Consider the following 26,530-nt stretch of genomic DNA (forward strand, 5'->3'; position numbering starts at 1 on the left):
CGCAGTACACACGTCAGGGCGACAGTAATTCCTCAGATATGGGTGAAAATGGTTGAGGGAGGCTCAGGCTAAGGCCTGTAAAGCCGGGGTTGCTAAACAAAAAGGCACATTCCTGAAGAGTCTGTACCAGGCCCCTCGCATGCCTTCCTTTTACAGAAGTTTGTCTTCTTGGAGAAATGGAGACGGCAGTTCAGTGATTTGTGGGATTCTGTAAAGCCTGTCAGGCCAAAAAAAAAAAAAAAAATGTTGATAAGAGGCAGGGAGCCAGTGTCCAAGTGGAGCAGCCGGAGCCTGGCCAGGACTGGCCAGGAGCAGTGGGTGGACAGGAGGCTCCGAGAGCTGTCTCTGTGTCTCGCTGTCGTAGCAGGAACACATAGTCTGTGCTCGCCCACACAGAAGCCTGTGTGTCTCCCTTGGCGGGTCGAGGTTGATTTGCAGAGTGCTTGGCCACGGTTGAATCTTCTGAGCTTATCTGCCCTCCTGTGTCCTGGTGCAACCCCTCCCACACTCCACGCACTACATAAAGCCACAGAGACAGGACCAGACATCACACGTCCCAGCTCGGGAGCTCTGAGTCTTGAGAACAAGGACTACCTACTCTCTAGACAGCCCAAGCACAGACAGACCAGAGCCCTCGGCACGTCAGCTCTGGGGCTCTTAGTCCTGAAGAAAGAAAAGCTAGAGAATGCTAAAACAGTTTTGGTCATCTGGTTCTGGCATCCTTGAAGAAGTGCTCATGAGTACAGCCATGGAAGGAGATGTACCTTAGTTCTCTTCTCCTCTGCCATTTCCTTAGGCGCCTACCAGCCACTCTGGACCAGTTGTAGAAACCATTTTCAGAAACGGAATGTAAAGTAACCCTCTTCCCACCACCCCACCCGCCCTTTGTTTTAGTGTGTGCGTGCGAGCTCTTGAGAGGTTAGGGAAGGGTGTCAGGGTCTTGCTCAATGACGTCTGCCTCACTTCTTTTAGACAAGACCTCTTGCCCAACCCAAAGCTCACCATTTTAGCTAGGTTGGCTAGCCAGCAAACTCGGAGGATCTACCTGCGTGTGCCGGTCAACACTGGGACATCCCAGTCAATGCTGAGGACGCAAACACACATCTTCATGCTCGGGCAGCGAGTGTTCTTACACACTTAGACACATTTCTTCTCATTTTATATAATCGTTTTAAACTTTTACCTATTATTTGTATGTGTTTGGTGGGGGACAAAGGACAACTTTGGGGAGTTGGTTCTCCTGCCATACTGTGGATGGGGGTCCAACTCAAGCTGCTGGGCCTGCATAGCAACGCTTTTTACCTGCTGAGCCATCTTCTCAACCCTAAACCATAGGCCTGTGTGTCTTTTGTTTTTTGCGCATGATGAAAAGTTTAGAGGATCTTGGAGCAGATTTCCTTCTCCACGCACTTGGCTTATCGGTGTGGCTGCCACGTCCCTCTGAAACGTTGCACACAGCTTTCTCCCACTGTGCCTCGTGCAACATTGTTGGATGATATGAAAGTCTAGCCTTCTGTAAAAGTTATAGCTTAGAAGGAATTCTAATGCAAAGAAACGTTGTAAGAGAAAAGCCAGGGCGAACCCTAATGTCCTTGGACCTACCTTTGGCAGTTCCAGTGTTACGACAAATAACTTTCCCAACTCAAAACAAACTACACTTAGGCAATTCGAGGTTGTATACTTCAGAGTTCAAACGCCTAAAAAAAATACCAGGCTTAGCATTGGGGGAGTTTCTTCTTTACTTAGCAACACACTTCCTTTGATTTTCACAGTAGGCTGTTGTGTGTGGGAATGTTGGGGAGGAAGCCTCCGCACTGAGAACGCCAGGCTGAGTCGGGGCCACAGTTGAGATTCATATCACAGGAAACAAACCGAAACAATAGCATTACGATACTCGCTTCCACACCGGCCCGAGAGGACAGAACACATTCTGGCGGGAACAGGAGTGGAAATATCACTTGATTGTCTTAAATCCTCTTTCAAGATGAGCCCTGCACTCTGGGGCTGGAGAAGAGTCGCTTCTGTGTTCGGAGAGCTTTTGGTTGCAGCAAATGTGCCGCCTGTGCGTTCACCCCAACTCTGATTTGAGGCTTCCCCAGACTCATACCTGCTTTAAAAAAAAAAAAAAATCAAATCCTGGTTACTGTAAAGTTGGAGATCAGCACAAAGCCAGGTTTCTAGACATAAATGTCAGGCTTATTTTTGATTATTTTGATTTAAACTTAGTTATTCAGTCTGCTCAGGATATGATTCTCTGATCACCGAGACGTGATTTTGAAGTTCTCATTATGACCTATCTATGAGGAAAAGTGGGACAAAGGGGACAGAATGAAGGCAGCAGATGTGATTTCTGTGCCCTCTTATGCCTCATGGTAAGACCTATTTTCCCTGGTTCTCATCCCAACTGTTTTACTGTCCCATCCCCGGCCCACCTATACTCAAAATCAAGGCCTTTTCTGTCTTGTTTGGAAGGAGGCCAGTAAGATGATTCATGCCAGGATGCTATGGGCTGAGAGCAGCCAGCAGTCCCTTCAAGAAAGTCTAACATTGTGTGTAACACCCCTTAAAGCTGAGTCTGGCCAGTCAGTAGATGGCAACTGACTATGGCCCCGCATAGCATTTTATGGATGCTAGTGATGGAGTAAGGATGGGGTGAGCTGCTGTGGGGAGAACAGAATAAAAACCTCAAAGGCATGGGCCCTGTGGTGCTGGGGGGCACTGCATAGGCAAAGCATTAAAAAGGAAAGTCCCTGCGGAGATAAGTACTAGGCACTCCTGGAGTGAAGTAGGAAGCCTGTGTCCCAGCTTGTTAGGAACAGTGTAGCAGTTTCTGAAGAGAGAAGAATAGAATTAAAAATGTAGCAGCCTCACCGGTGGCCTAGCCTGGTCTCAAAGACCCAGTCAGAAGGCGCCTGCTCTAGCACCTGCTAGTTCACCCGAGGCAAGCGGCTCTACCCTTCTGGTGTGCCACCCAACTTGGGCGGTGCTGACTGAAGGAAATGAACGGTGCTCCGGAAAAGGTGCTCCACAGCCTTCTCAGCTGCACATATCCTGGCTGTGGGAGCCATCAAAGCCTGTTTACTGGGGCTATTTTTAGCATTAAAGAATCTTGTACTCTTTCTCAGTGGAGACTGTTGGTCTATACCACAGTTCTTTGAGATTCGAACCCTGACAGGTCCTGGGAAGCAAATGGCCAGGATGTAGAACCTGAGCTACTAGACGACCTAGCCCAGTACCTTAGCAAGCACCTACTTTCTTTCGTACCAACGGTTTCCTCTCCGTTGTTATCAGCATCCCCAGAAGGGGCTTAGACTCTTCAGCAGATGTCTTCCCTGGTAGTTTGTTGCTTCCTGCAGGGTGGGACTGCATCCCTCCTTGCAATCTTCCCAGTTGTCCACAGGACAGGACTGAGCTTGTAGTGAGTGTGCCACCATTGAGCTGACCCCTTTCTCCAGCCCAGGGAAGACATGAAGGGAAAGCTTAGTAACCACCATGAGTGAGATTTCCTCAAGCCCAGTGCAGGGTCAGATATTTATAGGGGGAGGGATACACAGCCGAGAGATAGCAGTTTTTTGGCAGAGATGTTACACTGAGAGACTTGGGGCTCTAGGTGCAGCGGGTGGGGGGGGGGGTCTGCCTCCCTCTTCCAGGCTGGGAGTGACCTGGCCAAGTTCCTCCAGAGACTCCCAGGGGGCCAAGCAGGTGCTGCAAGAGCAAATAGTTCCACTGACGGAAGAGGCCACGGCCAAGCCCGACTGCTCCAGGGTCCCAGGGAAGGAGGGGGGCTGCTGACGTCCTTGATCCTGTGGCCATTGTGACTTCAGTCTCAAGATGTTCTGTGTCTGGCCCCAGAGCACTCTTCTTCCTCTGCAAAGGGCAGTCCACTGGCCACCGTAGCCAATTTCGCCACCTCCTGGAAGTAAGTGGGCTGGACGCTTCGGAAAGCCCGCTTGGCTGTTAAAAACAGGAAACTTTAAGCAGAACTATTTTTTGGGTCTAGTTAACCCAAATAGGTTGTCTTGGGATTACTCCAGATTTTGAAGTCAGTGTTGCCACTGAGATCAAAGAAACTGAAGAAAAATAAATAAATTCTCAGTAGGTCTCAGGGCCGGCCTCTGTTTGTCTGGAGAAAGTGGCCAGCTCGCTGGTATAGCTCAAAATCCCTCCTTGCCCGTTTCCTGGGTCAGGCACCCTTGCCCAGCCTGGCTGGTTTTCCCTACATGGAAGACAGTCTTCAGCGTGTGGCCCCTGGAGCTTTGACATCCTCTAAACATAGCTTTGTTTTTTTAAAGGAAGAAAAGGCACTTTCCCAGCTCCCCTGAATTAGGAAGGAAACATGGCGGGGGGTGGAACTTTCCAGCACTACCCTGGGTGGGGTGCAGCCTTCTTGTACTTGTGAGGTCTTGGGCTCTGGGCTCAGCTTAATTTTTCAGCAAGGGTTCAACTTTTTTTACTTTGCATAAAACCCCATAAGTTGCACAGAAGTCCTGAGCCAACCAGGAGGTCCTGGCATACCTCTCAGCCTGCCTTCCCTCCTACAACCCCTGTGTACCATGGTGCTCCCTGGGAGTGCTCACACTGTTTTACTTTGGTGCTCCCTGGGAGTGCTCACACTGGTATACTGTGATGCTCCCTGGGAGTGCTCACACTGGTGTACTGTGGTGCTCCCTGGGAGTGCTCACACTGGTGTGCTGTGGTGCTCCCTGGGAGTGCTCACACTGGTTTACTGTGGTGCTCCCTGGGAGTGCTCACACTGGTGTACTGTGGTGCTCCCTGGGAGTGCTCTCACTGGTGTACTGTGGTGCTCCCTGGGAGTGCTCACACTGGTTTACTGTGGTGCTCCCTGGGAGTGCTCACACTGGCAGCTGCTTCATTTGCTCCTCTATACTATCCTCATCCCTATCCATCCAGAAGATTGGTAAGCTACCAGAGAGCATCCGACAGTGACCCTAGGAGGGTATTGGGTGCGGCTCAGGCAGTAGAAGCTTTAGCTGCTGGAATTAGGTATGGAGAGAAGGCACTGTCCTCGCTGTGACCCCTCCCTTTGGAGAACTAAAGGAACATTACCAGGAGTGCAGTCCCACTCTGTTCCTCTGCAGAAATGGCAGGATCTGGGACTCGGGCATGTTCTCTGGTTCTGTGCCCTGAAAAGCAGCTGGTCCCCATCAGTGTTACCAAAGCACCTTTGTAGGAACATCTACACATTTGGGTCTGCTCTTCTCACACGTATTGGGTTCACAGGCAGTGAGATAGGAGGGTCAAACAAACCCATGGTCCTTGCTTTTTCAAGGGCCTGATGTTGACTACACAGCCTAAGTGATGTCTGTCCAGTTGTATCTTATACTCCCCAGAAGAGTCTCCATTTGAAAGGCTCTTATTGCATCCGTGAATATTAGCTCTCTTAAGTGGCAACCCCTAAGCCTCTTGTGTAAGCCAAGCCAAGCATTTGTGGACTGGTGCTTATGCTAGATGAATACAGGCCATGGTGGTGGTGGTGGTTCTATTTTTTTGAGACAAAGTCATATCATGTAGTCCTGGCTAGACTTGAACTTACTTATGTAGACCAGGATGACCTTGGATTCACAGAGATCCACCTGCCTCTGCCTCCTGATAGCTGGGATTAAAGACCTGCTCTAACATACATGATTTGATGCATACTTTTAAGGCACACACATATTTGATGTTAGCAGCCAAGAGCCGGGACAAGAGCTGAGCCTAAATTACTGAGTGTACTTAGTAGTGTAGGATATACAGAGTACACAGTTTGGGGTTCCTCCCATGTTACCCTCTAGTACCTGTCTCTTTAGTCTGCTTCTTGCTCCCTCATAGTTTTGTGCCTCTAATTTTCTTCCTCCTTAGACTACTCTGTGTGTACCATCCCCAGACTAACGTTCTCAGAGTACTGCTTGGAGCAGCATTCTCTCTGCCCCTGACCGGGAGAGAAGCTTCGGAACCCTGGGCGTCCTTGCTTGTCCGGTCTCTGATATTGGGACACGGATCTCCTGTAGGCAGATGGGCTCTGTCCTGGGAGGAAGCCTGCTCTGTGTGTTCAGCAGTGGTGACCCAGTCCCGGCCAGCTACCTGACAAACCTCTCTTTCCACACTGGTGTGAGCTCTGTTTCATGATCCTCAGCCCAGTTTATTTGAAAGTCATCTCTCTTCTGACCCCCAGAGCTTTTGCTCTCTGCACCCCTTCTTCAGTTCCCCATCATAACATGCGAGGGCACCTGTTTGGCTCTGTGAGGTTGCACGCTGCAAACTCTCCACCTTGGCTCTGAATGGTTTGAGACAGCAACGGTGTCCTTGAGGGAGCAGGTGGAGTGGAGCTTTTAGTTGCTGCTGCCATTTGAGTAGTTCACATACCTGATCCTTACAGTTCAAGAAGATGGAAATCACTCTCCTAGTTGGTTGATGAGGAAACAAGTGTTCAAATGGTTGTTACCCAAAATCATAACCAGGTGGGAGGCAGATCTAGAAATAGATACAACACTTGGCTCCGTGTAAGGTGTTGAACATAGCCACAGCCTTTAGCTCCTGGGGCTTGTTAACTTTCGAGACATCACAGCCTTTGGCAAAGTGGCTTAACTCAGAAGTCTGGTTCTACAGAATGGGATGACAGATGGTGCGGCCTACGTGGCGTGTTTAACGCGGTGTCTGTCGTCTCTCAACTTCTGCTGTGACGGCGAGCATTTTCTCTGTAGACTCCACCACCTCCCTTTCTCTTGGTACTGCAAACTCTGCTACCACTGACACCACACTACACCTGTCAGTGCGGCCTGGGTGTTTCATGTAGGGTCTTTTGTCAGGCATGTGGCAAGTGCTTCGACGGTTGTTAGCATGCCTTTCCCAAAAAGTCCACCCTGTGCCCCAGAGCCATGCCTGTGCCCCCAAGTCATGTCTCTTAATTCTCATGCACATTGTCCATCCCCTCTCTTTCCAGTCTGCTCTGAGAATGAATCTGAAGCTGAGGCTGACCAGCAGATGGATAACCTGTACCTGAAAGCCTTGGAGGGTTTCATTGCCGTGGTGACCCAAGATGGTGACATGATCTTTCTGTCGGAAAACATCAGCAAGTTCATGGGACTTACCCAGGTGACACCCTCTGCCTCTTTCAACAGGAAAAATTGTCTACATTTGGGGGATAGAAACTAACAGGAAGTCCTAGACATTGTCTCTCTTGACTTTTTTTTATGCATTCCCGTATGACAACGACAACCCTTAGGCCACAAAGCCCGAGAAACATGCTCCCAATGTCATGGGGTTTGACATTGTAGGTGTCTTCTAGCTAGATTCACCTTAAGGATCCCGTCTCTGTTGCCACTAATACTGTCGCATTACATCTCTAAGTCCATGGACCCAATACTGGCCGGAGACTATTGATGACCACCTGATTCGTCCCCCTGCCTGTCTCAGAATGCAGACATTATCCTAGCTTCCTCTTGGAGTCTGGCTTTACCGCTGGGAGTAACAGCATCTGGCCTTGGTTTTGAAACAGGTAGAACTAACAGGACACAGCATCTTTGACTTCACTCATCCTTGCGACCATGAGGAGATCCGTGAGAACCTGACTCTCAAAAATGGTAAAGCACACTTCTATGTCTACATTCTCGAGATCCCCTCCCCACAAGCCTAACCAAGTGGCCCGAATGGCTTGTGGTATGGTGCTGGGAAAAACCTGGCACCCATTGGCTCCAGCTGGAATAGCTCTTGGGTAGGTGTGCAGCCACTGAGATGGGACCCAGCACACAGACTAGCTCCTAATGGCCGTCCATGATGCCTGATGTCACACTACCAGGTCAGGGTGCCATCTCTAGGATGTTTCATCACCTGAGATCAATCATCTCTGCTGAGCGACACCACCCCAACCAATAGCTTCATCTATGCCAGGTTATTTATGGGAGCTGCTGCAGGTGCCTTTTGTTATATATCAAACCACCCAACACAGAGACTTAAGCAATCGTCCATGTTTCCATGGATTCTATGGGCAGGTCTCTAGCTCTATGTGACATCAGCTGGATTGCAGGCATCAGGGGCTGAACTAGGTTGAAGTGATTAGAACGGCTCATCTGGCTTGTAGCTGGGACAGTGACCACAGCTTTCAGTCTATGGAGCCCCCTAGTAGTCTTGGTCACATGGGGACTCTAGAGCCATGTATCTTTCTCCCTGTAAACGGCAGCTGTGGAAGCGATCAGACCTTCCTAGGCCTGGGTCCTGAAGTGAGCATGTCACCACTTCTAACCCTGTTCTGCTGACAAAGGCAAGGTTCAGGCCTGCCCCACGTGTCAGGTCTGTGTCAAGAGGCATGGCCCTAGGGTTACCACCGAAGAGTAGCTGTCACAGGAATGTGGAGATCTTCAGAAGAGCTGAAACTTTGGGGCTGGAGAGATGGCTCAGTGTTTAATAAGAGTATAGGCTATTCTTCCAGAGGACCTAAGTTTACCTCCCACGTCCTTTGACTGGTGGTAGGTTACAACTGCCTGTAACTCCAGCCTCAGGAGATCCAGGGTCCTCCTGACCTCTGCAGGTATCTGCACAAATGTGCTCCGAATTCCACAGGTGAAAAACACCTCAGTCTATCTCTCAAAAGTAAAGAAAAGGAGTGTAGCTGCGGGCAGCAGTGGCCCTCAATGTCCGCTGAGACCCTCTCTGAGCTTGAGAATCTATCAGTGGTCCGGACAGACTGCCCACATCAAAACATCGTTTACATCTCTCACCTGTCACTACCGTGGGGCGTGTGCTCATCCAACCTGAATAACAAAGGCAGTCTTACCACGCCTGCGAGGCGTGGACATTGCCTGGCATGCTGCAGAAGCTGAGGCTTTATTGGCTCACCTCTCCTGTTGGTACAGAGTACTGTAATCTACAGACTTCCAGAGCTTTGCAAAATTATAACCACCTCCCTTTCCACCTTTCCAATGCTGCCCCAACCTCTCATCTGGGTTGCTGCTTCCTATCCAAAGGCCTGGGTCAACTGACTCCCAGAGTCCTTAGGCTGGGGCCCACCATCAGTTTACTTGTCTTGCCTATGGTGCTGAGAAACCCTAGGCTACACAGAGTGATTGGTTCTTGATGGTGAAGGGGCTATTGATTACAGACATGTACTGCCATGCTTGGCTTTCAGAGCACTTCCTAGAGAGGAGTCTCTCATTGCTTCTCTTCCAGAGAACACCAGTCCCTGGGTTCTTGGTCTCAGCTCAGTCACTGACCAAAGTCTGTGAACTGAACTAAGTACCTCACTCTCATGCTGCTCAAAATCTTTCCTTTCGAATCGATGGCAAAAGATGAGGCCAAATGCAGGATCTTCTTGCTTTTGGGTTCTCTGGCTTACAGCTGAGTGCCCTCCACTTACCTGAGGAAAACTCGGGTCTTTAGATTCGCGGATGGGGATATGAGATCAAGCAAACTCAGACAATCAGTAAGTGCTCGCTGAAGGTTCAGACTGCATAGACTCACGGCCCAAAAGCAAGGGGTCAGTACGAGTTCCTGGAGGAAGGAAATGTTGAGAGACAGGCTGCAGAATGCTTTGATGGTGACGTGTAGAGCCTCAAACTTTGTCCTGCAAACAGTCAAGAGCTGTGGAAGATGATTAAGCTGAGGTGATACTATTAGACGCCAGAATGGGGAGACTCCAGAGACCAGCAAGCTAGGTGTCCACAATAACAACCAAGACTATTAGTCACAAGTCAGTCTCGAGCACCCTCTTTCCTAACTCTCAATACAGTTATAGCTTGGGGGCTGGAGAGATTGCTCAGTGGTTAGAGCACTGACTGTTCTTCCAGAGGTCCTAGGTTCAAATCCCAGCAACCACAGGGCGGCTCACAACCATCTATAATGGGATCTGATGCCCTCTTCTGGTGTGTCTGAGGACAGCTACAGTGTACTTATATATAATAAATAAATCTTTAAAAAATACAGTTAGAACTCATCATATACAAACCCCACCTAACAACTAAAATTATTAATAATTAATAAGAAGTGTAATTCTGGGAAAGATAGTTTATCAGAACGACATTCAAGCTGTCAGTTAATGGGTTCTGCAAAAGACCTTTCAGTTCAGTTCTTTTGATGCACAGCTTTTTTTAGACTGTCAGTCAAATCAAGGTTCCTTAGAGGTGGGGGTGCAGAGGTTGGCAGAGCTTCTCTTAGAAAGAGCAGTGTGACTACTTAGTGGAAAGTTCTAGATTGCTCTGTGACGCTGGGCCTTTGGAATGAAGATGGCGGTGTAGCCACAGTTTAGACACAGGTGGCCTCAAGTTTGCTATTTCTGCACAACAAGAAGCAGAAAAACTGGGCAGGCTTTGGAGACTTGTACTGAAGGGAAGAAGGTACGTTCTTTGTCTCGGTGATTTACTTAATCCTGAATGAAAGGTGATCTAATTGATCTTTGTCAAGAACACCTTTAAGATAGACTTGTCCACCCAGTTCCAGTAAAAAACAAGGGCCGAGTGCATGTGTGTTTGTCTGTGTTCATTCCTCTCCCCTCCTTGACATGCGTCACCTTTGGGAGAAAACTACCGAATGGCACATTATCCAGAACACAGTCATTCCAGGATGCACACAGGATACAGGTTGCTCACATTCCTGAGAGGTCTAGAAAGAGCAGAGAGGAATGTCCCGGGATAATACTAATGAGACAGACTTATGTCCTCAGAGCAACCATGGTAACTCTCAAGCTTCCCACTAGAGAACCCAGCCCTGGCTGGGGAGAGACATCTGAAACTGTAGCTGTGCCTCTCAGATGACAAACAGGTACAATGGGGGCAAACACTGAGGCAGCCCCTGCCTTCCGGGCCTCCATGCTCCTAGTAATGCCATCACTTAGGAGCTATACCTCAGCCTTTCTCAGGCCCTGCCCTCTTTCTCCAAGATGGCCACCTGGTTTTGCAGGAGAGCAGCTCTGTTTCCCAGGAGCCCATGAGTCTCCACAGACCTGGTGTTAGCTGCTAGCCCCTAGGTGGAACTGGCCATTACTAGAAGCTTTGTAAAAACCTTCCTTGACATACTTCTGTCCTCTAGTTCTGACCACAATTGAGCCAGGACTCACGGCTCAGCAGCTGAGGGACACCATTAATATTTAGTCCATGAGGGACTCTGCCCAGGGCAGGCTACAAGCACTCAACTACAAACCACTAGGAAATACAAATACAAGCTACCTGGAAACATTGTAATTGGATTAATTCAACTGGCTCCCACACCCTTTCCCACTCAGGCTCTGGTTTTGGGAAGAAGAACAAAGATATGTCTACCGAGCGTGACTTCTTCATGAGGATGAAGTGCACAGTCACCAACAGAGGCCGGACTGTCAACCTCAAGTCGGCCACCTGGAAGGTAGGCTATTAGTCGTGGGTTGGAGTCTCAAGTGTGAGCTGGGGCAGGGGGTGACTGAGGCCCTGTCCCTCTTCTCCAAAGTCTTGGCCTTGTCTTAATTCTGTGGTTTGTCCCCAGGTCTTGCATTGCACAGGGCAAGTGAAAGTCTACAACAACTGCCCCCCTCACAATAGCCTCTGTGGCTACAAGGAGCCCTTGCTCTCCTGCCTCATCCTCATGTGTGAACCAATCCAGCACCCGTCCTACATGGACATCCCTTTGGACAGCAAGACTTTCCTGAGCCGCCACAGCATGGACATGAAGTTCACCTACTGTGATGACAGGTGGGGTGTTGAGACTCTGTGGTCCTCTGTGGTCCCCGCAAGGACGGGTGGGTCTTATCTGCGAGCCTCTGTGTGGGTGTACCTACAGTGCAGGGACGGGACTAGGTCATAGTGGGGTATTGCTGGTTGCAAGTTTGTAGAAGGCAGCCTCCTTCCACTCGAAGACATCAAAGTGAGGTGAGCTAGGCTGGACTCTGATCTGCAATTCCAAAGCAATGGGTCGTTTTCTTGCTGGTGGGGATATGAAGCAATAAAGGACATGGACTTGAACTGGAGGGCCCAGCTTCTGACAGAGTCTTCTGTGGTCAGTGTAAGCTTTTGTTCTTACCTTCATCAAAGGTGAGACTCCAGAGGGTGCATGAGCTAGGCATGCCGTGGGATTACAGGCAGGGTGTGTGTAGGCTACACCACAGTTCCTACCCACTTCTTTCTCTGCTGCTGGGATCTAGATGTGGAGGAAGATGGAGAGAACAGGCTGTGATCTGCAGTGGCTTGCACCAGGGGTAGAGCAGCCAGGCGCTGGCTACACTGGTGTTGTATTCCTAGCCTGCGTGACTGGCACCGCCATGCCTACTCCGCCCAGCATCCACTTAACTCTGCAGTGTCTCACATCACCTCTGTACGACTTGATACTCTGAAATGGATGCTGTGTTTCTGGTGTGTTTCGTGGGGTCATTCTGAGAGGAGTTCACAGTTGGGAGCATGGTTGGCTGTCACTTATGACCCCATTTCAGAAGTTATATAAAAGATCCTTGACATATTCCTGTCTCCTAGTTCTGACCACAACAGAGTTAGGTCTCAGGGTGCTGGGCAGTAGTGAGTGTTTATACAAGTTTATGGGGAGAAAAACTTAAGCTTTATTTGACAGTACTAGTGGTCGTTCTAGGGTTACCACTGCTCTTATGGTGGGGACTGCTGGACCCCTGTTTGGGGAAACGTTGTTCAACACATCAAATCCTGTATCTGCACAAACATTCTGAGCAGAAGACAGCTCTGAGGTGTGTTTCTTCTGCAGTTTTCAGATACCCTAAAAGTCCTGATGCCAGATCCATGACTCCAGCTTTGAGGTGAAATGGCATTTGGGATGGTTATCGGGCCACCCAGGAGTGGCCAGAGCTTTCTTTGATAGGAGGGGCTTACTCTGACTGGATCTCAGCATCATAAGAGAGCTGCTTCGGTCCAATTCCTGTGCCTGCCATCTCTAGGTAACAGAAAAGAGATTTTAAGAAGGAACTGATTTTAGATGAGGGAACTATCCCCCAGAAATGTGTTCATTCATTTGTAGTTAATTTGTTTGTCCATTGTTTGAGTGGGTTTCAGGTAAAAGCACTGGCCTTGGGTTAAAGGCCAAGGGGCAGTCACAAGAAATGGGTACCCAAAGGGATGAAGATTCCATGTTCACAGAAACAGAGAGGTAGAGAGGTACCACATTGACTTCCTAGGTTTGGCTCAGGATGGCAGGCAGGGTTGATACTCACTAGAAGGATCCTGTGATTTAAGGCTTTGTGACTCAGCGTGTACAGGGAGATGCTGCTTTTGATGTTTTAGGACACGTTGTATTTTCAGCATAATCTTGCCTTTCAAGGAAGCTGATCGCATGGCCCGGCATGAATCCTGTTCTGCTAGGGAGATGACCGCAGAGGGATGCAGGCAGTACCACATGGGACGTTTAACCGATTAGCAGATTAGTTAACCAGGGTGCAGATAGGACAGTTGATGAAGGGGCTATTTTAAGTGTTTAATCCCTTGGTGTTATTTCTCCATTGCTTTGGGTTGGGGGAGGGGCTTGTTCTGTTTTGATGTATTGGGATGTGGAGCAGTATGTGTGTGTGTGTGTGTGTGTGTGTGTGTGTGTGCGTGTGTGTGTGTAAGAGAGGAGGAGAGAAAGTACATATAGACACACTAACATGACCTTCTGAGAGAGATGCTCTAAACCCAGCATCTACACGTGAAAGCCCGTGCAGAGCAGGGCTCCCCTGTTTTACCCAGTGAATTATTTGGTTTGGTGACATCTGACATAGAAGGAGGACATCTGACACAAAGGGGAAGGAAACTAAAGAAAGGCAGCTTGGAGCCACAGACACATCTCATGGTTTCATGCCTTCCTTTAGTTATGCATAGGGGCCAGCAGCTAGACAGAAAGGAAGAAGAAAGGCAAAGCGAAAGGGAGGTCTCTGATCACTGTTGAACTCAGGTTTCCACAATCAATAAGTTTAAAACAGTCGCCTTTATGTCCCCTGGGAGTGGCATGGTTTTGATTATTTGTTATTTGAGACAGTGAGTACTTTAACTCCTCCAATAGCCTCTGACATTCTCTTTTATGTGCAAGGCACAGTCGTGGCTTCCACGGTATTGCTTATCCGAAAAGCTCGGAGCTAAACTTGTCTCTTATTTGTGAGTTTGGGGTAATTCTCCATAAACTCTTCTAAGGGATCCAGAAATCCAAACTCCAAAATGTTCTAGAATCTGAAATGTGTCATGTTGGCACATTTTGGGCATCATATTTTCAGATGAAGGGTGCCCAGCCTATTTAGGGTGGAGTGTGGTGGCTCTGTCAACAGGAGTGAAGTTACTTAGCCAGATACAAGAAAAATCTTGTCTTCCTCTAGCCCCCATCCTCCCAAGGCTGGCCTATGATTTGCAACAATCTTCCTTTCCCAGCATCCAAGCACTAAGGATGTCTTTATTATCTGTGTAACTAATGTCCTTCCCTGCTATGTACTCAAACATAAAAGTTACAGTCTGTCTGTTCCTTAACACTCCAAGGAACCAATCCATGAGCTGTTACATGGGGAACATCTGCCATGTTTTGAAACTATTATGTCAAAGAGGAAAAAAACAAGTCCTGGTGGCTAAGGGTCTTGAGCTTGAGGTACAATCAGCTTTAATGAAACCACAAGGAATTTTTACTACAGAACAGAACAGAACACACCATTCTTCCAGGAGGAGGACTCAAGCTGGTCTCAAATCCTTTAAAAGGGGTGGATTTTTTAATTCATGTGAGATGCCATCTAGTGGCCAAGTAGAATAACTGTGAAGAAAGCCAACTCATCACAATGAGGTTTTCTTAGAAAAATTATGTGTAATCTCAGTGTGACTTCCTTAGTCTTCCCGTAACTTTGAAAGCTGTATGAAAGTTATAGTAAGCATTTAAAACTAAGGAACAAAACCATTGAGCCTTTACAGGCAAAGAATTTGAGAGCACCCCGTTTCATCAAAACAACAGTGGACATAGCCAGGAGTTAGGTTGGTAAATCAGGAAAACTTATGGGGCTGAAGAGATAGATGCCTCAGCAGTTAAGACTGAATACTGCTCTTGAGAGACCCCACCTCATACCCATAATTACAGCTACATGTAACTCTACTTACAGGGGAATTGAGCCTCTGGCCTCTAAGGACATCTGCACACATATACACACATGTGCTAGCACACATACTTAAGTCTTTTGGGAAAAAGACTTATGGTGGATTTATGAAAAGAACTTAGAAACAATAAGACAGCTGAAGTGGGAGGAGACCTGAGGGTCAGGAAAAGACCTGGGCTGGTGGGGCGGCTTGGAAGATAGAGGCACCTGCTGCCAAGTTCAAGAACCTGCCTTTGACTCCCAGCACTCATATGGTATGGACAGACTTTCACACACGTGCACACACACATGCATGCACACACACACACACACACACACACACACACACACACATACATGCACACACGCACACAAATAAATGCAATTCTAAAAAAGAAATGATGAAGAACCAGGAAGTGTGGGGCAGGCATGTGTGAAGACACCAATGACGTGTGTTGAGTCCAAGAATAAAACAGGCTTTAAGCAAATTCACTGTAAAATAATATGTTCTCTATTATTAATCATAGGAGATGATTAATAAACTTAACTGCTTTTTCTAATGAGTGGTATCATCTTAATTTCAGGGTAATCTTTATTTTGGAAGGGCAGTGCCTGTATTTTGGTTTTACGTATAATTAATTCTAAGTACTTTTGCAGGCCCGTTCATTGTTTTTCTCCAACTTCTCAGTCAGGGCTTGCCTAGGGCTTCCTTAGATCCTGGACCTAGATTCTAAAGCACTCTGTGTCCTTATATCTGCTCAGCTGACAGTGTTCTGGAATCAGCCCTAGCCATGTTAGAATGTGTAAAAAAAACACTCATGCGTTATCCTGAATTATCTAGTCTGTTGGAAATGCTCTACAAATTCTTGAGGGTTACTAGATGTCATGGTCAAACCATGGGTGAGTAACTTCTCACATTTCTTCTTACTGTCTAGGGTTTTGAGATAGAAAGTTGGCCGGCGGCGTGCAGGGTAAAACTGGTTCAGAATAAAAACCAGGATACCTTTCAGTGTGCATAACTTCACCCTACAGAAAACACGTCTCATCAAGACAATAGATCTCAGAGAGGTTTATTAACCACAGGGCTGGTTGTATATATAGACTTCATGTGACTGGGCAATATTAAGGGATGTGTAAGACTTAAGGGCTGTTGCTTAAAGCAAATGCAGTCTAGATAAATTAAAATATATTAAAATGATTAGGTCTTGAAATCTGAGTAGTGAATAATTTAGATATTATTAAAGAAATGCACTGACTGTGCTTATACAGAAAATAAAAACAAGTGTCTGGGGGTTGTTAAGGCAAAAGGAAACAGCTGGCTAAACTGTGCTCCAAACTAGTCACCATGTTTCCACTGCCTCTGAAGAGAGTGGTAGAAATGGCACAGGGGTGGGGGGACTACAGGCTGGGAAGGATGGAGTGTGACTGATTTCCCCTGCCTCTTGAGGGACAGCCCTCAGAAGATCATTCCCTTCCTGACTTTCATCTGGTAATCCATTCTTTTCTTTTCTTTTCTTTTCTTTCTTTCTTTCTTTCTTTCTTTCTTCCTTCCTTCCTTCCTTCCTTCCTTCCTTCCTTCCTTCCTTCCTTCCTTTCTTTCTTTCTTATATATGACTACACTGTAGCTGTCTTCAGACACACCAGAAGAGGGCATCAGATCTCAATGCAGATAGTTGTGAGTCACAATGTGGTTGCTAGGAATTGAACTCAGGACCTTTAGAAGAGCAGTCAGTGTTCTTCACCGCTGAGCCATCTCTCCAGCCACTCCCCCTACCCCCAGTAGTTCATTCCATATAACACACTACACGTGTTTTTACCATACCACGCCTCATTTTGTGTGTGTTTGCATATATATGTGTATGTGGGTTCACTTGTCTGCCTTCATGCTTCTGAAGGTCAGAGGTCAACATTGAGCATCTCTCTTTATCATTTTCTATCTTGGTTTTTGAGACAGGCTCTTACAGTGAGTCCAGAACATACTGTTTTGGCTGAAGTGGCTGGTGAGAAAGCTCCCAGGATGGATCAGTCTGTTACACCCCCGTCACTCACAGGCTCCAGCACTGACTTACAGACATGTTTACAGACATCTGCCATGTAGTACTTGTTTGCACAAGAGGCTGGGGGGTTCAAACTCAGATCTTCAAGCTTACACAGCGAGCACTTAAGCCACTAAGTCATGTCCCAGTCATGGTTTAGAATAGGAGCAACTGTGGACAGTGAACAGGTCACCTCACACTTGACCAGCGTGTCTCTCTCAGAAGGCCAAAGCTAGAGTCTGGTCTGACTCCATTCCAGAGAAATCCTTTTACTATGCGTTGTTCCCTCTTTCTTCCTCTCCTGCATCTTTGTGGCTTTTGCGAATCTCTGCTCCTTTCCTCTTTGGTTTACTTCTTTGTCTGCTTCTTATGAAAGACTACGCCCAGTCCTCAGCTTTGAAATCTGACAAATCTTTTTATGTTTCCCCTTCTCTTGGGCAGTCCTGAGTTGACTTTTAAGTTTACGGTGACCCTGAATGATTCTTCTTCCAGAGAGTCAAGGATCTCTAATTAGGAAGAACGAAGCCGTCCCTCCCCTGACGGAGCGCATAGATGGCACTCTTATCTGGTGCAGCCCGGGAAATGATCAGGGAAGGCCCCCGGGGCCATAACAGCAACTCTATAAACAAGTTCGGTTCCTTAACCTCCCTGTGGCGTCAGTGTGCCTGCTATTGGGGGCAAATGGCCATTAGCTTTAGGTTGGGTCTTCCTGGCTTTGTGAAGTCTGAGAACCAGCGTGTTCTGTGATTGTGTTTAGGCCATGTGCGTTTCCCAGTTTTTACAGTAGTCTGTTTAAAGGAATGAAGAAGGAAACATGAAATATTTATTTTGGCTGACAAGATAAATGAAAGCAGGAAAGATAACGGGCCAGCCTGAAACCTAGGTTTGTTTGTTTTCTACAGCATGCCCATTGTGTGCCTTTGAAAGGATGAGACAGTAATTAGATAAAAGCCTCTTATTGTGAGGTTGATTATAATATTTACTTGAAGGAATTTGATAGAAAGATCCTAGTCATGAAAGGAAACGGTATTTCTTCGGGAAAGACTATCACATCTTTCGAAGGACAGTGGGTTCAGTATGAAGAGTCTGATAAAACTGCATCTGCTCAGTCTGACTGGCAAACGAGTCGCCCTGTAAGTGGCCCTGCTGTCACTCTGGTTCCAGCTCCCAGGCAAAGTGTGAAATGCATTTGGCTCACCAGGACTGCTGTCCAGCTAGAGACAGACATGGCTCCACTCCTCAATCCCCCAGCTTCAAATCAGCAGAAGTGCCTTTGGGTACCAGCTCCAGAGTCCTGGCCAGTGAGCCCAGAGACCAAGTGGGGATGACCCTCTTGTGATGAGGATGGCAGGCTGGCCCGGGTACTCTGCCAGCCTCTCAGGAGGGGTCCTTCCACAGGGCTGAATCAGGAGACCTAACCTTCGCTTGACAAACATCTGGACACCCCCCCCCATTATTGCATCTGGTCAGAAACTTATCTCTGCTCACACAGTAGCAGGCACCATCCAGACTGGAAGGACAGATTGAAGATTATGATGAAATGCTCCTGTGGGCATATACATGTGCACACACATGTAAACATGTGTGTGCCTAGCTGGTTGATCACGCTCAAGGAAAATAGATGAGCAGTGATTGGATTCCTTAGTGGTGCTGGGTTGTCAGACCTCCTGTGCCTTAGATACAGACTTTAGGGACCCCCTTGTTGTGGGGTGGCAAGAGGAAAAGGCCCAGGCCTGGCCTTTAGGCCTCTGCCAGGGAAGAAGAAATTGGATGGGGGCTCTCTGAATAAAGAGAGACCTCAGGAGACCTTGAAAGAGATTGCAATGGTTGGTGGAGAGGAGGCCGGGACAGAGGTTACGTGGCATCCTGCAAGATAGCCGAAAATCTAATTGCTTGGAAACAAAGACTGAGTTCTAAGGAGATCTAGAACCTGGGCAATGTGCTCCAGCCCAGACAGTAGCTGGTCTAAGATGATCCCTGAGAAAGACTGTCTAGCAGTCACATGCATGTTACCATCGCACGGACTGAACACAGAAACAGTCGGGCAGCCGGAGCTTCTGATGTGCCTTGTCCTTAGCCTTTGTCCGGTGGACACAGAACACAAGTGTGTTTCCACGTGGGGTGGTCATACTGGGCTCCTCCCATCAGCTCTGGAGCTGAGTGCACTAGGAGAAAAGTGTGAAGCATCTAAGATGGAGGACTGATGACACACACGGGACTGACACGTGACACAGAAGGTTCCCATGCTTCTTCGTGGCTCTCCACACTGGTTTTTCCCAGTCCAGCTCCCACCAGACCATCCGGAAGGAGCACGCCCCTGCTTCGTGCAGTCACACCAGTCTTGTTTGCCTTTGAGGACTGATTTTATGGTTTTTGGTTTTTTGTTTTTGTTTTTGTTTTTTTTTGTTTGTTTGTTTTTCCTTAGCAGCCTATGTCCTTCTCCCCACTGGAGATGGAAAGGGACAAGCTACCAGAGACACACTTAGGGTCATAGATGGCACCTGAGCAGCATCCAGGGGTGACACTGTAGCGAAAGCTCCATCCCTGGCTTCTCCCCATCTGGGCTATAGGATTCCCACCTAAACATTTCTCAATTTCACTAGGATAAGCTTGAGCTGCCAGCCAGGAGGCCTCAGCCCTTCTTCCTGTCCTGAACTGGGCACTTGTGTGGACACCAAGCCAACTCTGCCCCCTCCCGGATCTCCACTCAAGTAGATGAACCGGGAGGTGGAGCTGTGTGACCCTTCCTGGCCCCAGGACCTCTTAGATAGTAGGCCACATGTAGAGGCCTCCATGGTGCAACTTCAGAAAGCAGAAGAGTGGGGTGGGGGTGGGGACAAAATCTGACGGGGTTTTCCTTGAAAAGAAATGGTGTCACCAGGGTGTATTTTTGATGCGTCCCACTGTTTCTGAAGCCACTGATTGCATGATATGCCAGGGCTTTCCTCTAACAGCTGCTGCTTCTTTTTAAACTCAGGATCTTGGAACTGGTTGGCTACCACCCTGAAGAGCTACTTGGCCGCTCTGCCTATGAGTTCTACCATGCCCTGGACTCGGAGAACATGACGAAAAGTCACCAGAACTGTGAGTTTTTAGAGTACCTACTAGATACCTCCTGTCCTCACAGTCTACCCTTGAGGATGTGATTAACAAGATACACCCTTGGTTACTTCCTCCCAAGGTTTTCTACCATCTTGGGTGGCAGATAAGGTAGATACCTACTAGATGGTCAGAGAGCCACCAGCCTATTAATGCTTTTATGAAGATGAAGAAAAAGACTCTTGAGTCCTCATAGGTGGTTAGTGTCCTATGCCACCCTCAGGGACAGCCTTGGAGAGCATCTGCGAGTCGGTGAGTAACCAGCTTGGGTCTGCACTAGGGCAGCAAGCACCCCATCATAGAAGAGGAGTCTGGGAAGGTTCAGACGAGGGTTGGCTTGGATCAGTTTCAGCAGTAGAGGAGGATGAGGCTAACCAAAGGAATGGGCTCTAAGAAAGCAGGCTGCCTGTGTAAGCCTGTGGGAAACCCTGCACAGCAAAGGAATTCTGGAAGGAGCTGTCCAGTAGAGCCTCCAACACGGAGACATTCTGTGTCCTCATAGGTCACACATTACCTATGCAGTACTTGTAATGTGTCTGGGGAGTTGAGAAATGTCTTTAAGTTTAAGTTTTAAATTACTTAAGTAGCTTGTCCTGGCACATGGCCAACTTATTGGACCGCGTGCTTCTGTAGTGTTCCCTTGGCCCATTTGGTCTTCCCACTTGTAGATGCTCCAGGGTCCTTTCTTTATACACAAAACCCATCAACAAGTAAGAACATGGAATTGGCCCTCTGAGGACAGGGATCGGTAGACTTGAGCTCTACCCTAAGGAGTCTTTGTTTCAGAAGAAAAAGGAGCCCAAGCTTCTGGAAGCTGGGTGACCTTTAACCTTAGCATTGATCATAATTTTGGGGTAAGGCAAGCAGCAGGTGAATGATAATCTCATAGACAGAACTATATTTGGGAGAGATTGTCCGGGCACGATACTGGTACAGTCAGAGTGGCTTGGGGGGGGGGGGTTCACATGGTGAACACTGGGATGCTGCCTTGCAGCCATGCTGGTAACGTGAGAGAGAGAGAGAGAGAGAGAGAGAGAGAGAGAGAGAGACAGAGAGAGAGAGAGAGAGAGAGAGAGAGAGAGAGAGAGAGAGAGAGAGAGAGAGAGAGACAGACAGAGAGAGAGAGAGAGAGAGAGAGAGAGAGAGTTCTCTTTCAAATTCACCCTTCTATTTCCTCCCTGGGGCCTTTGGGGATCATCTGATCTAATTGTACAACAGGGCCACTATGATATCTCAGACAAACCTCTTCCTTTGAGCTCTGGCACAAAACCAAAAATGTCCAAATACGACAGCCTAGATCCCAGCCCACTCAGTGGCCCGGGAGTGGCAGAGGGAGGCCAGAACACCCCCAGATGCAGTGACTGTGGTCCAGCCAAAGACTGCAGAGTGTGGTGTCACCCATCTCTCAGGGGAAGGGGGGCAATGCTTTTGTGCTGCCTAGGGGGTTCCCCACTCCCAAGGCTGGTTGGTAGAGACATACAGCTGCATTCCGCTCAGCTTTGGCGTAGCTCACCAGCTAGTGCCTCTGGGCCGGGCTTCCTTGTTTCCTTGGCCTTCTAGGCCAATGGTGTCTGTCAACACAGCGGGGCAAAGATCTTCTTTTCAAGTACCTGGGAAAGCTTGGAGGGCAGTATTGTGCTTTGTCTCCTGGGGGGTCGCTGAACAGAAGGAGTGCTGTTAGAGAGATCACTGGGCATGTGGAAAGGGCCTTTCCTCCCTGTTTAGAGCTTCCTCATCTATAAAGAGATAGCAAGAAAGCTGTCTGATGGTTTGAAGCTGACTCCTGGGGGACATACTCTGGAAAACCGCTTTGGTTGAATATTGTTTTTACTTAATATATATGTGTATATATACACACACACACACACACACACACACACACACACACACACACACACACACACACACATATATAGCCCCAGAACACTTAAGGATAACTCACAGCCCAAATAGAAAGTACAGACTCTGGTTTTCTGGATTTTGTTTGTTTTATTTTTGCTCTGTGGTTGGGTAAAGCTGCCCTGAGCACGGAGGCCTGTATTTAACCAGGAGGCCTGCATCAAGCAAAGCCAAGTCTGCATGGGCAGGAAACAAGGTCATCATCAGCTGTGACAAGAGTCCTTCCACCCTGTCTCCCCTACAAGTACAGTTCTAATGTAGATCCCCTGCCAAGGTATGGGGTGGGTCCCCAATCCACCCGTGTGTGTCGCAGACTGTGCGTGTTTCCCATCAAAATGCCTGGAGAAACTCAGCCCTCAACCAGATTCAGATAATTGAAAGTCATCATTCCCAAATGGACTAATAATTTATACACTGTTTCTCTTGAAGGGGAGCGGTTGGGCTGGTTTCTCTTTGTTGTGCTCTTAGGAAAACAAGATTAAAGGCCATAAAAAGCCTATCTCTCTGCGGAGTGGCAGGCCCCTCACTGGCGTTAATGAGATGAAAGGAACACAGGTGTGAGTTAGAGAGAGCAACCCTCACCTGCAGCTATAGAAGTGCGGTTAAAGCCACTGCTTAGGGAACTTTTGTATGAAAAGGGTAAGAACACTGAATGTGATTTGCACTAAGAACTGTCTAAATGAGTTAATTCCAGGCTGGAAGCCATGCGAGGATTGTTTCACTGTAGCCAGGTGACCTCCATGTCACCCAGAAAGGGACAGCGCAGAAGACAAAGGTTCCATGAAGGTTAACCGAGTGGTCTTGGCTGGTGTTTCTTCTCACTTGTTTCTGGCTCAACATAATGTAGTCGGAGAGGATCCATTGCCTCTAGAATCAAAAGACCGATTATCTAACCACTCACTGTCCTGCACAATGTGAGCCAATCCCAGCCTTCCTAGCCTGAGTTTCCTTGTGGTAAAGGTGCTGTCTCCCCTCCCCCATGCACAGGAATTCATTTAAAAGGTTATATGAAGATAACACAGTCAGTGTGGGAAGACAAATTGGCAACTTCCAATATAAGCACATGGTCTTTAGCATATAGTCTAGAAATTTCACTTAGACACCCCATTATACCCCCATGAAAAAGAAACCCATGTTCACACAAAGATCTGGACACAGATGCCTACTGCAGCTTTATTCACAACTCAGACATCCAGTGAAAAAATGAGCTAGCCACGGGATACCCATACAAGGAGAGGAAACACCCACAACCACAAGAACAAGTATAATCAAGTCAGACACATGGATAAATTCAGAGAAGTCTAGAAAAGACAGGAGATGGTGATGGGAAAAGATTGTCTGGAATGAGAAGTCAGAGCTCCGAGGAGTTAGGCACATGTGCCTTGGAGCTGGGCCGGATTAAGTGTTTGGTGCCTTTGCTGAGGTTGATAACTTCAGTGTTTACATCTGTCAAAGCTCATTGCATTGTATCTCAAAATGGTTACTTTTCCAAGGAAGGTAAATTGAAACCCAATAAAGCTTGTTTTGGAAAGGCAAATAAACTTGCAAATGGGAATGTAATCTAGACTCTTTAGTTTGAGACCATGCGAGTTGGCAAGAATGTTTTAGCCAAAGGACACCTTTGAGGGTGGCAGTCACCACAGATAAGAAACAGGAGTTTCACATATTAATGATAACCCACACCCTTGCTTGTCAAGCAAGGCAACCACGGCACTGATCTCCGGCGGTGCACTATGTAATGGGCCCTGAGCTAATTGGTCACACGGACTTGCATTCATCTTACACGGCAGTGGTGGCTCTGCGGAGCAATGCGTACATGTAATTCTCCATTATTCCTGCCCTTGCTGCTGCTTGTTAAGATTTCTTAAGAGGGTAAGATGTGACAAGGCTGTCCCTCTACCACACAGGACTGATGAATTTGGAGGTGGCCCATAAGCTGACTAGAAGATTAAGGAGACTGTCTACAGGGAGGGAGCATGGCTGTTCTTCATAGAACCCTAGGAGACATTGCCCTAACCAACTGCTAGTAACGTAACTGGCACAGTATCTAAGCACTGGGCATTGGTAGCTAGTGGGAGAGGGAATTTCTAAACAGCATTGTGTAGCTGGTGAGGCACAAACAGCAGTGTCACTGTGGACAGTTATTAATGACTATGGTGGACATACTATTATTCTCAATACTGTGCTTTGCAGAAGAGGAAACCACACCTGGATTGTTCCTTCCCCAAAGTCCCCAAGCTGGCAAGACTTCCTGTACCCCCCACTATCCCTCTCTCTTGTTCTCTATGAACTGGGCACTTCTGGGCTGGAGCTTCGAACAATGAATTCCTAGGGGTTGGAAGTCAGTGGACAGTTCAAGAAGCTAGCAGACATTTCTAAAGTCAACAGATGTTAGTGAAAAGGAGCTCTTGATATCCTTAACCAAAATGAAAAATGCATTCAGAAACGGGTAAGAAGACAAACTAGTGTGCAGGACGCCCCTCCGTGGTGTGTTTAGACTATGAAATTGACTACTTAGAACAATCTAGAAGAAGAAAGAAACTCTAAGCTAGCAGTCTCACTGGGCAGTTGGCAAGGTTAAAGACCTTTCGATGGCTGAGGAGGCTACCGGTCCTCAGTTAACAGTACAAGCCATTCCTTACCTCAGCTGAATAGTTGGGTAGTTTCTCTCAAACTGTCTCTGGCCCCTACGGCAGCAGACCTAACAGATGACCTTGAAAGTTCAAGGGACACAAAGTTTAAAAAACAAACCCCAGCTGGGTCTTGGGGTTGAGTTGAGTCCCAGATATTCAGAGGCTAAGGCAGAAGAAGTGTTGTCTAAGGCCCGCCTACTAGGCTTCAGAGTAAGTTCAAGGACAGCCTAATTACTGAGAGCTTGCATCAAAATGAAAACAAAAAGGGCTGGGGCTCCTTGGGAGAGCACTTGCCTACCTCTGTTCCGTCCTCCACACTCAGGGAATGACAGCCCTGAGGCCTACCTTCCTGAGGTGGTCTACCACCCGCAGGAGGTGAAGTCAGCAGGGGGCTGCTCCCTGGTTGCTTTCAACTGAGCTGACTGGGAGTCATCCAGCACAGGGCAGGCAGTATTTGCTTTCCTATTCCTCTTTCTGAAATGAAGAGTTAACTGACTCCCCCTCCCCCATCTCTCCACCCTGGCTCTGTCTTCCTGCCCTCTGTGACTATCAGCAGCTCTACGCATCCTCCTCCCCTGGCAGGTGACACTTCCTGTGGGATCAGAGTGTGTGCTGCACGGTGGTCCCTCACCTCTCTTACCTCTGGCTCCTTTCTTCCCTAGTGTGCACCAAGGGGCAGGTGGTGTCTGGCCAGTACCGGATGCTAGCCAAGCATGGAGGATATGTGTGGTTGGAGACCCAGGGGACGGTTGTCTACAACCCCCGCAACCTGCAGCCCCAGTGTATCATGTGTGTCAACTACGTCCTGAGGTGAGTCAGGGAGAGAGCATCTGGCTTCTCAGGACCCTGGGCAGTACCTCCATGTGCTGACTCTGGTGTAAATGGTACCTCCATGTGACGTCTGTGGTGTGACTCCTTCTAGCTGGGAGGGTTTTCTATTGAGATCTTAGGGATAGAGTTCTAGAGCTTCCTTTCCCGTTTGTCTGACTTGTGCCAAGTGGGAGAAGGTAGCATACGATAATGCTTGATGTTGTGTGAATGGGAGACAATGCTCTCCTGGATAAGGCTTTTGAAGGAGGTGTGGTTGTTATACTCTCCCCCCTCCACCCCTGCAAAGACTGAGAGAGGCACTGAGAAAACTAACACAGGAATCTAGGAGTCTTGTGTACCTACAGCTCAGGCTCAGGGTAGCCAACAGCCACAAGTTGAGGTTACTCTCGATTTCTCCGCTTCTGTAGCTCACAGAATTTGTTTGTGAGATTCTTTCAGAACCACCAACAGTGTTTCTGCCTATCTCTTCTCTGAGAGGGTTAGCTGTCGGGCCTCTGACATGTCTGAGGGAGCGAAGGCTTTTGTTAAAGGATGCAGATACTCTGAACAGCTCTCTCATCCTATCAGTGAGATTGAGAAGAACGATGTGGTGTTCTCCATGGATCAGACTGAATCCCTGTTCAAGCCGCACCTGGTAACCATGAACAGCATCTTTGACAGCAGCGACGATGTGGCCGTATCTGAGAAGAGCAACTACCTGTTCACCAAACTGAAGGAGGAACCTGAGGAGCTGGCCCAGCTGGCCCCCACCCCAGGAGATGCCATTATTTCTCTGGATTTCGGTGGGTACTTCCTAGCCCTCGTTGAACCCACAGAACCCTCTTGGCCTGGGGGATAGTTCATGTCATGACAAGCCTCCTCAGCCCAGCCATGACTTCCCTAAACTACAGATGCACTTGGATTTACCCATGTGCTGATTGCTTGTTCCTGGTCAGGCTTTGCTAGGCACAAGAGAAGCACAAACTCGTGGCCACTGAGTTATGTGTCTTCATGAAGGATAAAGGGGTAGGCAAGGAGAGGGCTCCTTCTTGAGAGGT

General features: G+C 48.1%; 1 protein-coding gene across 1 annotated transcript in view; it reads left to right on the top strand.

The window, feature by feature from the left end:
- Positions 1–26,530, top strand: part of EPAS1 (endothelial PAS domain protein 1) — a 77,889-nt gene that overhangs the window by 42,610 nt on the left and 8,749 nt on the right. The window contains exons 3-9 of the mRNA XM_080914563.1: positions 6,941–7,092; positions 7,496–7,580; positions 11,210–11,328; positions 11,446–11,651; positions 20,009–20,115; positions 25,325–25,472; positions 26,061–26,275. Coding sequence (XP_080770689.1) covers positions 6,941–7,092; positions 7,496–7,580; positions 11,210–11,328; positions 11,446–11,651; positions 20,009–20,115; positions 25,325–25,472; positions 26,061–26,275 — 1,032 coding nt within the window. The remainder of the gene's footprint in view (positions 1–6,940; positions 7,093–7,495; positions 7,581–11,209; positions 11,329–11,445; positions 11,652–20,008; positions 20,116–25,324; positions 25,473–26,060; positions 26,276–26,530) is intronic.

Source organism: Micromys minutus (genome assembly GCF_963924665.1).
Source record: "Micromys minutus genome assembly, chromosome: 3".
Taxonomy (NCBI): Eukaryota; Metazoa; Chordata; class Mammalia; order Rodentia; family Muridae; genus Micromys; species Micromys minutus.